The sequence below is a fragment of the Enhydra lutris genome, unplaced genomic scaffold (genome assembly GCF_002288905.1).
Source record: "Enhydra lutris kenyoni isolate GAN:26980312 unplaced genomic scaffold, ASM228890v2 scaffoldscaffold6, whole genome shotgun sequence".
Classification (NCBI taxonomy): Eukaryota; Metazoa; Chordata; class Mammalia; order Carnivora; family Mustelidae; genus Enhydra; species Enhydra lutris.
The window spans coordinates 38984769-38998615 of record NW_019154090.1 but is presented as its reverse complement, the minus strand read 5'-3'; the positions used below and the strand labels follow the sequence as shown (position 1 = coordinate 38998615).

General features: G+C 36.5%; 1 protein-coding gene across 1 annotated transcript in view; it reads left to right on the top strand.

Moving 5' to 3' along the window:
* Positions 1 to 13847, top strand: part of LOC111141898 (SEL1L2 ERAD E3 ligase adaptor subunit) — a 114832-nt gene that overhangs the window by 39618 nt on the left and 61367 nt on the right. The window contains exon 4 of the mRNA XM_022494729.1: positions 5730 to 5898. Within this exon, the coding sequence (XP_022350437.1) occupies positions 5730 to 5898 (169 nt within the window). The remainder of the gene's footprint in view (positions 1 to 5729; positions 5899 to 13847) is intronic.

Below are 13847 nucleotides of genomic sequence, written 5' to 3'. Positions count from 1 at the left end.
ACCTGGGTGGCTCAGTGGGTTGGAGCCTCTGCCTTCAGCTCAGGTCATGATCCCGGGATTCTGGGATCGAGCCCCGCATCGGGCTCTCTGCTCAGTGGGGAGCCTGCTTCCTCCTCTCTCTCTGCCTGTCTCTCTGCCTACTTGTGATCTCTGTCTGTCAAATAAATGAATAAAAATCTTTAAAAAAAAAATAAAAAAATAAAAATAAAAATAGAGCTTCCCTATGACCCTGCCATTGCACTACTGGGTATTTACCCCAAAGATACAGATGGAGTGAAAAGAAGGGCCATCTGTACCCCAATGTTCATAGCAGCAATGGCCACGGTCGCCAAACTGTGGAAAGAACCAAGATGCCCTTCAACGGACGAATGGATAAGGAAGATGTGGTCCATATACACTATGGAGTATTATGCCTCCATCAGAAAGGGTGAATACCCAACTTTTGTAGCAACATGGACGGGACTGGAGGATATTATGCTGAGTGAAATAAGTCAAGCAGAGAGAGTCAGTTATCATATGGTTTCACTTATTTGTGGAGCATAACAAATAGCATGGAGGACAAGGGGAGATGGAGAGGAGAAGGGAGTTGAGGGAAATTGGAAGGGGAGGTGAACCATGAGAGACTATGGACTCTGAAAAACAATCTGAGGGTTTTGAAGAGGCAGGGGATGGGAGGTTGGGGGAACCAGGTGGTGGGTATTAGAGAGGGCACGGATTGCATGGAGTACTGGGTGCGGTGCAAAAACAATGAATACTGTTACGCTGAAAAGAAATAAAAAATCAAAAAAAATTTTTAAACAAAGATATTCTGCTTAGGAGATTAAAAAACTATATTTCAAAAATAATAATAATAATGTTTACTGATTTCCCAGGCTGAAGACATCTTAGTTCACTGATGAACAGAGAAAATTAAATAGCCAAAATATCTAGGTCCTAGTGGTTTAGAATCTGAAACAGAAAAGCAATAACATTTATTTACATTGAGTCTGTATATAGTCAATATAATAATAATCATAATACCTAATATTTATGGAGTATTTGCTATATACAGGGCTTTTCACATGTATTAACTTACATGATCCTCACAATAATCCAATGATGTAGGCAATATTATTACCCCCTATTTTACATTTATATTTACTACTTGTGTTTATTTCAAACTGAGCCACAGAGGAGTTAATTAACTTGCCCACAGTTAGACACAGTTAATTAGTGGTGAACAAAAAATACTAAGAAGGAAATATAAATGAAATTTTAAAAATTTCTAACACATTTATTTTGGAGTATAAGTAATTATGTTGAAAAATTTTGAATAAGTTATCTGTTCATATGTTAACAATCAAAGTTTCTGTGTTTAAAAAGTAAACTTGTATGTTGTTTTAAGAATAAAACTTATTAATTACCATCCAAACAAAACAATGTGAAAAACCTTAAGTCAAAACAAAAAAACAAACAACAACAACAACAACCAAAAAAAAAAAACAAACAAAAAAAAAACACCCTTAAGTCAAACCTCTAGCCTTGGTAGACAGCTTACTCTTTTAAATAGGAAGCTATTAAAAATGTATTCTGCATCCCAGTACTGTCGTTGTGTGTTTGTTTTTGCTTTCAGGCAAAGTAGCATAGAAATGAATCTAGCCATTAAAAAGCATGATCTAGCCACAAATTAAGATTAAATGTACAGTAAGATAAATTCAAACTTTCTTTTCTTCAAGCCCACAGATGGTTAGTCTCACTTAGGAGAGGATGCTTCTACCTTTCCTGGGCTTTAAGAAAAGGGATTTCCCCCAAATAAAGAAATCACACATTCATTAGGATCCCCTTTACTCAAGGATTACCCTTCACATTCTACTTGAGATGAGAACTATACAAAAAATTTTATGAAGCATCTGTAATTAATTGAGCAGATAAAATGTGAAATGTATGCTCTGGAATGATCTCAGCAGTAGAGACCATAGAGCAGTGAGCTACTGCTAACCAAGAAGGGAAGGCACTGTAAGGTGGGAGGGAAGCGAGATCACTGTTGGAGAGTGGAATGGAGGGCTTTGGGTAGAAGGAATTTGAGGTAGGCCTAGGAATAGGAGTGATATTTGAGATAATAGGAAAGAGGAAGCAATGAAAACTGAATAAGCAAGAATGAGAAAGTAAGAAAGAAGCTCTTCTATTTGGGAAGCAGGGAGTAGAAGAGTTTGGTTGTTGTGGATGTCCATGTAGGTGTGGGAGTCATTAGAAGTAAGGTTACTATGTCATTTTTAAGCTAGACTAAGAAGAACCTTAGATTCTGTCCAAACAATTTTGATTTTATCCTGTTGTCACTGAGAACTGAGGGTTTCTGAGTTGGGCAGTGATATGTTCAAACAGATGCATAAGAAAAACTCATCCAGCCATGAATCTTCAGGAGACAGGGAGTGAAGAGGCAGGAGAGCTAGGTAAGGCATTATTGGAACATCATGTCACTCTGATTGAGAGCTATGGTTAATCTTTAATGGCCCTTAGGAGTTTAAAAACACTTCCAAAGCACATACGTTAAACTTAGCATTTAGAAACAGACTTCCATTGGGTTTGCTGCTTGAAAACTAAAATATACATTATAAATCCTTCAACAGAAAATCCTGCCAGTAATACCTCTGAATACATTCAGAAACCAACAACTATCACCTCTTCCCCCTACCATCTTCTTACTTCATGGCCATCAACTCTCACCCAATTCATTTCAGTGACCGCTCTTTTCCCACCCTTTCTCCAACACATAATATTCTCTATACAGCAGCCACAGTGATCTTTTTGAAATATAAGTCAGTCATTATCACTGTTCTACTCAGAACCCTCCAAAAGTCTGCCCTTCACACAGAATGCAGTTCAGAATCCTGATGCCAGCCTCAGAGCTCCCTCTATCTTATTTACTACTCCCCCGCCCCCATTCTGCAGCAGCTGCACCATCTCACTACCACACTAGTATGCTCATGCCTCAGGGCCTTTGCTTTTACTGTTTCCTCTGCCAGAAGTCTCTTCCCTGTGGTATTTGTAGGACTAACTCTCTCCTTACCCACATAGGGATCTATTCAAAAGTTATCAGAGAACTTGTCCCTAACCATCCTATACCAAATAACACCATCTTTTATCAATTCCATCTCTACTCTTAACAACAACAACAACCTGCTTTTAACCATTGGTTAGTTGTCTATTATCTTCCCCACCAGAACATTAGCTTTTGAGTGCAGGGAATTTTTTTTGTTTATGACAGTCTCCCCAGTTCTTAGAACAGGGCCTGAGATAAACACTTAATTAATACTTATTATTGAATTATGTAATCTCTGGGTGCCTTCCAGGGTTAGACAAAGGCTCTCTGTCTGCTGGGCTCCCTAACACACTGGTTGGTGCCTGTTCTGCCCACTCCTACTGGGTGGGAAAGGAATCAAAACCTTGAAGCAATGGTATCTATAGAAGGAGGAGATAGGAGGAATGACACCAGACAATCAGAGGCATTTGCCAAACTTGTACTGCCTCTTCGACAAAGCTGTTGCCTATTTTTGAATTGAAACATTGCGTTTCTTTTAATGGCAATGATATATGTTCACCCAGTTGTACCAAAGAATGCTGGAGGTTCATCAAAGTCCACGTGCTCTTCTTCATGATACCCAGGTATGTTATATTTCCATTCTCCCTGTGCATTTGGGTGATGCCATGTGATAGTTTCAGCCAATGGAAAATCAGTGCCACCCTTTGCCACTTCCAGGTCTGGCTATTGAAGAAAAGAAAAAGGAGCAAACCAGATGAAACAAAACAAAACCCCTTTCTGCACATGATGTTCTATGTTCTTTCCCTTTCTGTCTGCTAGATGTAAATGCTCAGGGAAACCTTGAATCCACATGCTGAAACTTGGCATACGCTCTGCCTGCCTGGGTCTCTGAATGACAGCACAGAACAGAACTGCCACTGATTTGAACACCCACCCATTGATTTTGAGCCATTATACACTGGGTCTATTAACATGCAATATTGGTTACATTCTTACACTTTTAAAAAAATTTACCACTTGTGTGAAATTCAAATTTAACTGGGCATTTTGTATTTTTAATTGCTTAATCTGGCCACTGTTCAATAAGAAGAATCACATTTAAAGTCCTTCCATACCCACACATCAACTTGTACATGAATGTTTATAGCACCATTATTCATTTTAGCCAAAAGTTGGAAACAGCTCAAATGTCCATCAGCAGGCAAATGTATGAACAAAATGTAGAATATCCTTGTAAGGAGTATTATTCAGCCATAAAAAGAGATAAGCTGGGGTGCCTGGGTGGCTCAGTGGGTTAAAGCCTCTGCCTTGGGCTCAGGTCATGATCTCAGGGTCCTGGGATCGAGCCCCGCATCGGGCTCTCTGCTCAGCAGGGAGCCTGTTTCCCTCTCTGCCTCTCTGCCTACTTGTGATCTCTGTCGAATAAATAAATAAAATCTTAAAAAAAAAAAAAAGATAAGCTGCTGATATATGCTACAACATGGGATCAGCCTGGAAAATGTTAAGTGAAAGAAGTCAGTCACAAAAACCCATATAGTATACTATATACTATATGATTTCATTCATATGAAAATCCAGAATAGGGGACTCCATTGAGACAAAGCACAGATTAGTCGTTGTTGAGGCTGGGGGTAGGGGAATGGGAGAATAGGAAGGCTAATAACTAAAGGATTCATGGTTTCTTCTCAAGGTGATAAAAATGTTCTAAAATTGACTGGTGCTAGTCACACACTTCTGTGAATAGTCTAAACACCATTGAGCTGTACACTTTAAACATGCAATTATATATGTATAATTACAGTATGTGAATTATATCTCAATATAACTGGTTTGCTGGGTTTTTTTATAAGTCCTTTCGTGACTCCATGTCTTTATAGGCTCTAACCTATGGGCCACTGCTCAGATGCCTTTGCTACTACAGAGGAAAACATTTTAAGCATTCCAGAAAATGATCTTGAAAAGAGGAAGTTTAAATTGTGATACTGTATAAAAAGGCAAACAAAAACCTTCACTCTTCTTGGAAGTAGTGGTTGGCAAATAAAGGAATTTTTCTGTCTCCAAATATAATTTTCCCTGAAAAAGTATATATGTAAATCATGAACATATATCTCCATAAAGCTTTTCAATTTTCTCTCTTAAAATCTTCATTATTTTCTACTACTCAAAAACAATCCTTCCAAATCCCTTTCCTTAGTTAAAATAGATTAATTGTATAACTTCTGGAAAGTACTTTGGAAAACATTTTTTTAGATTTTTCTCCATACAGTGACAAGATTTTCTATACTATCTATCTACCATTATATATTCTATACTATGTCTATACTACCATTATAAATTTGTTGTAATGTATGAGGAATACCAACATCTTCCTTTTTTTTTAGTTCACACAATTGATATTACCATGACAACTTACCACTAGAAGGGTAAAATTGGTTAAATTCTCCTACCATTTTATTTTATTGATAACATTCAGGTTTTAATGTGTGGCTCTGAAGTTCAGATGAAAATGCAAGAGGTTTAAAAGGTTTTTATTCGTAAAAGATATGAATTCTTAAAATGAAGTAAATCATCATTTGGATTTAAAATAAGCAGGCATTAGAGTGATTGCATTAAATAGTATTTTTGACATGAACAGATAAAATTTTCATATTCTTGTATCATTTTGAAAAGTTACCCATGAAAAAATGAGCAAAAATCTTTTCTTTTGTAGGTATCAGTGAACGAACTCAAACAATTTTTATCACACGTATTGGAACGAAGAAAACTGATTAAAGTGATCTATCAAAGAGAAAATGCTTTAGGAAAAAAGAAGATTCAACGTAAATTAAGAATAAAAAGAATTCAAAATAAAGATATCTCAAAAAGAAATACAAATCATTGTAAGTAGGAGCACCTGGGTGACTCAGTCAGTCTTGAAATCAAGAGTGTTTGACTCTTGGTTTCAGCTAAGGTCATGATCTTGGGGTCCTTGTATCAAGCCTCAGGGCTTGACATGGAGTCTGCATAAGGATTCTTTGCCTCTCTCTCCAAACTCTCTCTCCTTCTCTCTCTCAAATAAATAAATAAGAAAATCTTTTTAAAAAATTATTATAGGTAGAATTCCCTCTACCATGTAAATTAAAAACAACTTCATGTAATCTAAAATAAAATTTTAGAGCTACTTTCTGAAAAGTGTTAGAATATAGTCATAAATATTCATACACACAAAAGCTTTAAATTTTTTCAGCTTCTTTTAGATTCAGAATTTGTTCTGATGGTAATAAGCAAGGCTGATAATTAGAACTCCTGGATAAAAAAAAAATCTCTAAAATTATGTGGATAAAGCATTTATCAGTTATTCTGCTAATAGAAACACTCAGACTTTAGACAAAACCAAAATTAATATAGTGCCCTCTTTTTTTTTTCTGGTCTAGCAATCTAGAATTCTTCCTAGTAAAACATAGCCAGTTAGTTGATAGATTTCTCTGGATGCAAGAAGGAACTAGAAAATATAAACAATGTTTTCCATAACTACTATGTATAGGAGTTAATCGCCCTCAATTATAAAATTTAGGAATCATTTTCAGTATTTAAGTTGGTATATATCTTTTATAACAGATATATATGAACTTCTACTTTATTAACATCTTATTTAAGAGAGGGAAACTTCTATGGCAGAGAAAAGTTAAGGATATCAGTTTTTAATTGCATTATAAAAGTATGTACATATCTTAAATTTATTTTAAATCTGAATCATATACATTGAAACATTCACTTGACCATTTTTTGACATAGAAATACAACTTGCCTGTTATTTAGCATTGATCTACTGAAATACTGAATACTGAAATGCTGCTAGTAGCTTTTCTAGTATAAACCACACTCAAATGCATCATCTATGATTTCCCAAATCCAGTTTTTAAGGAAACAAGAAACTAAAGACACTTATGGAACATTCTGTGAGCAGAATCCTTCCAGGTATTTTCAGGCTTTTTCCTCAGTCATTTATAAATGCTTCACCTATAATTAAAGTGGATCATTTTTAATGGCTCTCCTTTATCACATTTTCTCACTGTTGTTCAATAACATTACATAGAAACAAATTTTCTTTTTGCACTTATATGTAATCAGTTTATAGGTATTTAATTAAATCCATAGTTATAATAAACAGTAAAACTGACACAGATAAGTTTGGGAACAAACACTCCTAATCTTTGGTAAGCATGCAAGGTTGGGGAACAGAAATGTACACATTTACTAAAAAGAATCCTACAATCTGCTAGCGTTCAGTGTGCTGTGGACATCAGTAAATAAGTTAAGATGGATAGAAGAAATGAAAAGGATTTATTGATTTCTCAAGTAAGGTAAGTAGAGATTGTTGAGGAAGCTTCTGCTGTCAAAAAGAGTAAATAAATGAACCACTATATTGTACACCTGAAACTAATATAAAACTGTACGTTAATTATGCTGGAATTTAAAAAATAAAATAAAAAATAAAAGGGAAAGTAATGCCACCCCTCAAAAAAGAACTCTTTCCCTTATGTGGAAGTGGTTATATTATACCTAAGAATAATAAATAATAAGCTATCTCTAATTAAGCATTTTCCATATTGTTTTAAGTGTTTTACCCAATTTTAAGATAGGTTCTATTATCTCTACTTTATAAGATGTGAAACCTACAGCACAGAACAATAATTTGCTTAACATCACAGAAAATATTTAGTAGGAAAACTAGGATTTGAACTTAGATGGTCTGGTGCCAAAATCCTCTAGGTTTTAACCATTATGCCATATGCCTCTCACAAAAGTAAGCTGACAATATCAAGAAATTTTAATCTCATACTTCTCAATATGGCTTTGAGCAAATATTGAACTATGTGATAAAGATGCTGCAATTTCCTGAGCCCCAAATTTGCTTGAAGGTTTAAAGGGAAGTAAATAATAGTAAATAGTTGAAAACAACTAACAGCTATAATGTATGCAATAGATTTCAAAATTCCTATTTTGATATCATACCTAAGACTTCAAAAAAATGCCTTCCTTCTTTCCAGACCTCTAGAGAATATACCTGCATTCATCACAGGTTACCTAAATATCCCAAGGACATTTGAGAAGCCCTGTCTTATAACAGTCATAATATCCATTTCTGAAGATTTACATAAATCAGAAAATTTTTCTTTTCAATAGAAGTACGTATAGAAAGGTGATCATGGCTAATAAGGGCAACAGATAGAAATTGAGAACTAAGGGATTCCAGAGGAGAGAGAGTTTAGTTTTGGAGCTGAAAGGACTCTTGTTTCTAGTTGGTAATTTTTTATGAGATTCTTGCTTTGATATATGTTTTTTTATAATCTTAATATCTTAAGACTATTTTCCTCCGTGTTTACTCTAAAAGACTGCTTCACTGTTCAGCTGAAGAGTTCTGGATATGACATAAAAATGTTGATATGTATGTTACTTGATGTATCAGGTAGAGTTCTGACAGGAAGCAAATGACACATTTAAATTGAGTCATTTGAGACAAGTTTAATAAAGGGTCTATTTCTGAAAGTGTAGACAGGATGAAAGGAAACTGCAAAGTAATCCCCAGGCTAGTAACACCAATGGCATTAGCACCCTGGGCCTGAAGGGTGACAGGCTATAGTGGCTACTAGAATACTGAGAAAGAAACCAAGAGGTATGTATGTTGGAGGGAGCTCTCTAACAGACCTATGACCTCAAGACAAGGGATTAAGCCAGCGTGCAGCAAACCAGCCTGGGGAGCCAGGGAATAAATATCCTTACCTCACCCTCTTCCCTTCATACTTCCTACTGCTGCCTTTCAACCAAACCTAATCAGAAGCTGGAGGGGAAGGGAGCCCATTGGTGCAGTCCACATGGGTTAATGTCCCAGGGCATAGAGAAGGATGGAGTGGATCTAGAAAGCCAGTAAGAAGACATCCAACACACCAGGTTTTCTAGACAAGGGAAATTAGCATGAACTACAAGTATGAGGACTTTCAGCAGCATACAATAGAAGCGTAGGTATTAAAAGTAAAATTACAGAATTGTAGAATTAATTAGGGAAATTTGGAGGTAATCTAGTCTAGTATTTTTCATCAGATATTTATGGCAGCTCCTGGGTAGATGCCTGTGACTAAGCTCACAATATCATACAATGCAGCTTGTGACATTATTTAATACATTTATTTCTTACAGAGTTATTAACATTAAACCAGAACCACTTCCTTCAGTGATATTAGGTGTTAGTCTGTATTAAATTATGGCAGAGGAGTTTGGACAGAACAACTCCTCTATGGACTCCTTCACTGGAGTTGTTGCCCTCCCTCCCCAAATAGTAGCTTGTGTAGATTGTTTCTAAGATCCTGTTTGTTGTTTTGGGCACCCACTCACAGTGATGATTCTTAACAAGCTTAGAGCGAACTGAAATCTTTTTCTCATCTGAAAGTACTAAGCCAGTGTATTATTCAGGGTTCAACTAGAAAAAAAAGAACCAGTAGAAGATATATATTAAAGGATTTATTACAAGGAATTGGCTGATGTGATTATGGTAGCTGGCTAGGCAAGTCCAAATCCAGAAGGTAGTTAGTCAAGAAGAGCAGGCTAGAACTCTCTGGAAGGAGCTGAATTTTTTCTTCTTCAGGGAAACCCCAGTACAGTTCTTAAAACCTTTTAACTGATTAAATCAGGCAAACCCAGCTTTCTCCTTTACTAAAAGTCACCTGCTTGTGGGTATTAATCACATCTACAAAATACCCTCACAGCAACAACTAGATTAGTGTTTGATTTAATAACAGGAGTATAGCCTAGCCAAGTAGACAGATAAAATTGACAATCACAGCCAAATATCTCCTAATCCCTATGTGTTCATCTAAATTTTTGAATCTAGGTATAAGATTTTACACCAATGTCTATTAAGTTCCATTGTGTTCACTTTGGACTATTATTCCAACCTATCAATGACATCAATTAATTCATCAGTTATTCTCTCCTAGTTTTCTGTCACTCAAAATTTTGATAAGTATGCCTTCTAATCTTTTACCCAAGTTTAAATATTTCATGGTTAATTTTTTAGAAGAAAAAAATGAAAATGAGTATCACTTGTGACAAGTAGAATCTATAGATGAATATATATTAACTATCAAAATATTAAAGTTTGTGTGTGTACCACTTTAAATTATCTCATTTACCCTTTGGGAAACAATAATGAAAGATGATGCAAATTAGCAAGTGCAGCTAATTATCTACCCAGAGAGCAGGCACTCTTACCCCCCAGAGGGTAAGAATACAGCATGTCACCATCTTCCTCTTGTTCCTTTTGCTCCCACTCACTACTGAAGGACTTCCCATTAAGGTTTCCCACAAGCACTGTCTTCTTAAGTAATCATGTCCAACCCAACTGGACTGCGTATGATCAGGTGTGCATAATGATGCTCTGAATCCTCTAGACCAGGTTAAATCATGCTCATTATCTTCTGTTGGGGAAGGTGGACGAATATATTGTAGAATTTTTAGACAGATTTCCGTCAGAGATCAATCAAAATAAAAGGAGATATGACTCATCTAATGGGAAAAAGATGATTTATATGAAACACATCTCTCAATAATGTTAGATAAAAGAAGTATAACCATAACCAATTGTTTAAAATACTTAACAAATTACAATAAATTTATTTCTTAATGTATTTTAGACCCATTTTTTCAAAATTTTCAGTAATAGTAACTTTGCGTTTCTCACATAATTCTGCATTTTGTTTAGCTCTAAGCAGACTGCACTGTCAGACTGCCTGTGTTTGAATCCTTAACTACCTGGTACCAACTGTATGACGTTGGGCAAGTTACTTAACCTCTCTGTGCCTATATTACCTCATCTTCATCTGTAAAACAAGAATAATAATAGCTCCTTGCTCTTACCATTAGTAAAAAAAGCTGCCTGATTCCTAAGTGGCTTATAAATGTTAGATTAGTTTTGACACCTCGTTTTATAAACCATATTTCTTTCTGCTAAATTAAAGAGTTTTAGGCAGTCAATTAGTCTTTGAAAGTCAGAATCCTTGTTATTACAAGTTTTGCTTAGTAGATATTTGAGGAGAAAATATTGTTCTACTTACAACACAATTTGTCTACCATTTCTTAGCACTATCACTGAAGGTGTTTATGTTTTACAGCAATGATCTAGGGACAGTGTGAATAAACTTGATTATTGTAAATCTCTGTACTCTTATGCAAGTGCATTTGAGTTGATTACATCTTTATCTGACTAAACTCTTTGCTGAGTCATTCTTTTTTTAGATAGAATGTTATTTTTAGTAATGGATATTTTTCTCCCTTCTTATCTGGTATTGTATCTTCCTGGCACACATTAAGGGCAAATGTGAAGAGCTTTTCTGAAGCATTATTCGAAAAATCAGAAGCTGAAGTTGGTTTATATCAAATTCAGTTGAAATTTAAGTAAGAAAGATACAGTGCCTGTGTAGGCAAGATTTTCTGCAAGGGAAAGAACTTCCGATTTTCATCTCTTTGTATCATTTTAATGTTGCAAGCACCTGATTTTTAGTCAGATTAAAGGACGTTTATCTCCTAGCTTAATTTTTAATTCCTTTAACTCTCAATGAGACTTTATGTCATTTTTGAGGTAGCTATAATTTGCAATTCAAAATCATGAATCTGTTGTTCTTTTTCCTTTTGTTATTTTTAGATGATTTAAATAGTATTTGTTTAGGATTTTGTGGTGAAACATAGAAGAGAGTAAAGAATGCAGGATAGGGCAAGGGAAGGAGCTGGGCAAAGAAAGGGTTTCAGGAGAAATTTAGGGCTTTAAGAGTGAATTGCAAGGCACCTGGGTGACTCAGTTGCTTAATCGTCAGCCTTTGGCTCAGGTCATGATCTCAGGGTCCTGGGATCAAGCCCCATATCAGGTTCCCTACTCGCTGGGCAGTCTACTTCTCCCTCTCCCTCTGCCCCTCTCCCCTGCTCTGCTCTCTCTCTCGTTCATGCTTTCTCTCTTAAATAAATAAATAAAATCTTTTTTTAAAAAATGGGGTGCCTGGGTGGCTCAGTCGTTAAGCGTCTGCCTTTGGCTCAGGTTATGATCCCACCGTCCTGGGACCTATGGAGACCCGCATCGGGTCCCCTGCTCAGCGGGAAGCCTGCTTCTCCCTCTCCCATTCCCCCTGCTTGTGTTCCCTCTCTCTCTCTGTCAAATAAATAAAATTTTAAAATCTTAAAAAAAAAAATGTGAATTGTATTAGAGGATTTCCCCTCTTTCCATAGGCAAGGAGTTAGGCTGCTACCCTCACATCAGTAAGTTAATGGCTATATGCCACCAGTACCCTGCAGGGCTAAATGTCCATATGAAAGACTTTGTCTTATTTGCTAGACCTTCTCAGTTCCAATAATCTTTGTTTCTATTTCTCATCAGTCATTTACCAGCCACATACAGAGGTATTTCACCAATATAATTTCAAACTCAAAAATAATTGTCTGACCAGAACCACCTTCCTGCCACTTCTGCCCCTTCTTTTTTTCCTACAAACTTGGCTTCACCTTCACAATGATCTCAGTTCCCTTCTCCCACTTCCTTTTCATCTCTCTGTCCACTCCCCTCAGTATCACTTACTCCCACAGCGAGCCTGGATCACATGGCCAAACATGACCCTCAAACCCTCATTCTTTTATTGTATTGTATTGTATTATACTGTACTGTATTGTATTTTAGAGAGAAAAAGCATGAGCAACAAGAAGAGGCAGAGGGAGAAGCAGACTCCCCACTGAACAGGGAGCCAACATGGGGTTAATCCCATGATCCCTGGGATCATGACCTGAGCTGAAGGCAGCTGCTTAACCAACTGAGCCACCCAGGCACCCCGGCCCTTTATTTAGGACACACGGCCCCCTTCTTATCATTTCATACCCATGGTTCATTTGTGTAGATTGCTTCCTCCAAATGGAATGCCAGTTTTGTCTTCTTGGCCTGAAAAACTCCTATCTACCTTTCAAGAACTATCTAAAGTGTCCTTTCATTTGTGAAGATTTCTTTATCTCTCTTAGTGAGAGTAGGGTGCCTAAGGGGGCGTTTGCTGTTTGGAAGATTCCCCTCATCCATTTTACTTTTCTCACCATCCCAATTTCCTTTTGAGGAATTAAGTGTTCCCCACTGGATACATTCCTATAGGAACGTGATAAGAAGGCTTATCTTCCCTAATTAGACCCATCAGAATCATCCTAGAGTCTGGAGTGAAGAGGGGAAGATCCTAAAAGGATTGTATCTCAATCCATCCTGTAGCAGCTTCTGTCTCTGCTTCCAAAGAGCTTTGATTCCTGACCGACCCCATTGCCTTTATGAGATTTCAACAGCCTCCCAGTAAGTTCCTTTTGCTTAAGTCAATCAGATTAGGTTTCTATTGCTTACAAACAAACAAGGCTTCTGTACTCCCAGAGTCCTTATTACAGAGTGCCTACCATTTTACAATGGCATTGTAATTTTTGGGAAACTGGTCTGTCTCTGCTACCAGGCTGAGACAGCATCTCCATTCTCTTTGGAAATACAACATCTAGCATTGTGTCTAACACATGATAAGTATTCAATTCATATCAGTTAAATGGACAAGTAAATGTATGAATGACAGAGAATAAGTTGTTTCCAGCTCTTTTCTTTTTCATTAATTCCTGCAGCAAGCAAGTGGGCCCGTTTTTGTTCCGAAGCTTTGCTTCTATTCCTTATCAATAAGAGGATTCTTTTCTTTTCTTTTTTTTTAATAAAAGGATTCATGAATTCCACAACAACAAGGAACAGGGATTAAGGAATAGATTTGATTAGAGAAATTTACAGTAGGAGGGTCTGCAAGAA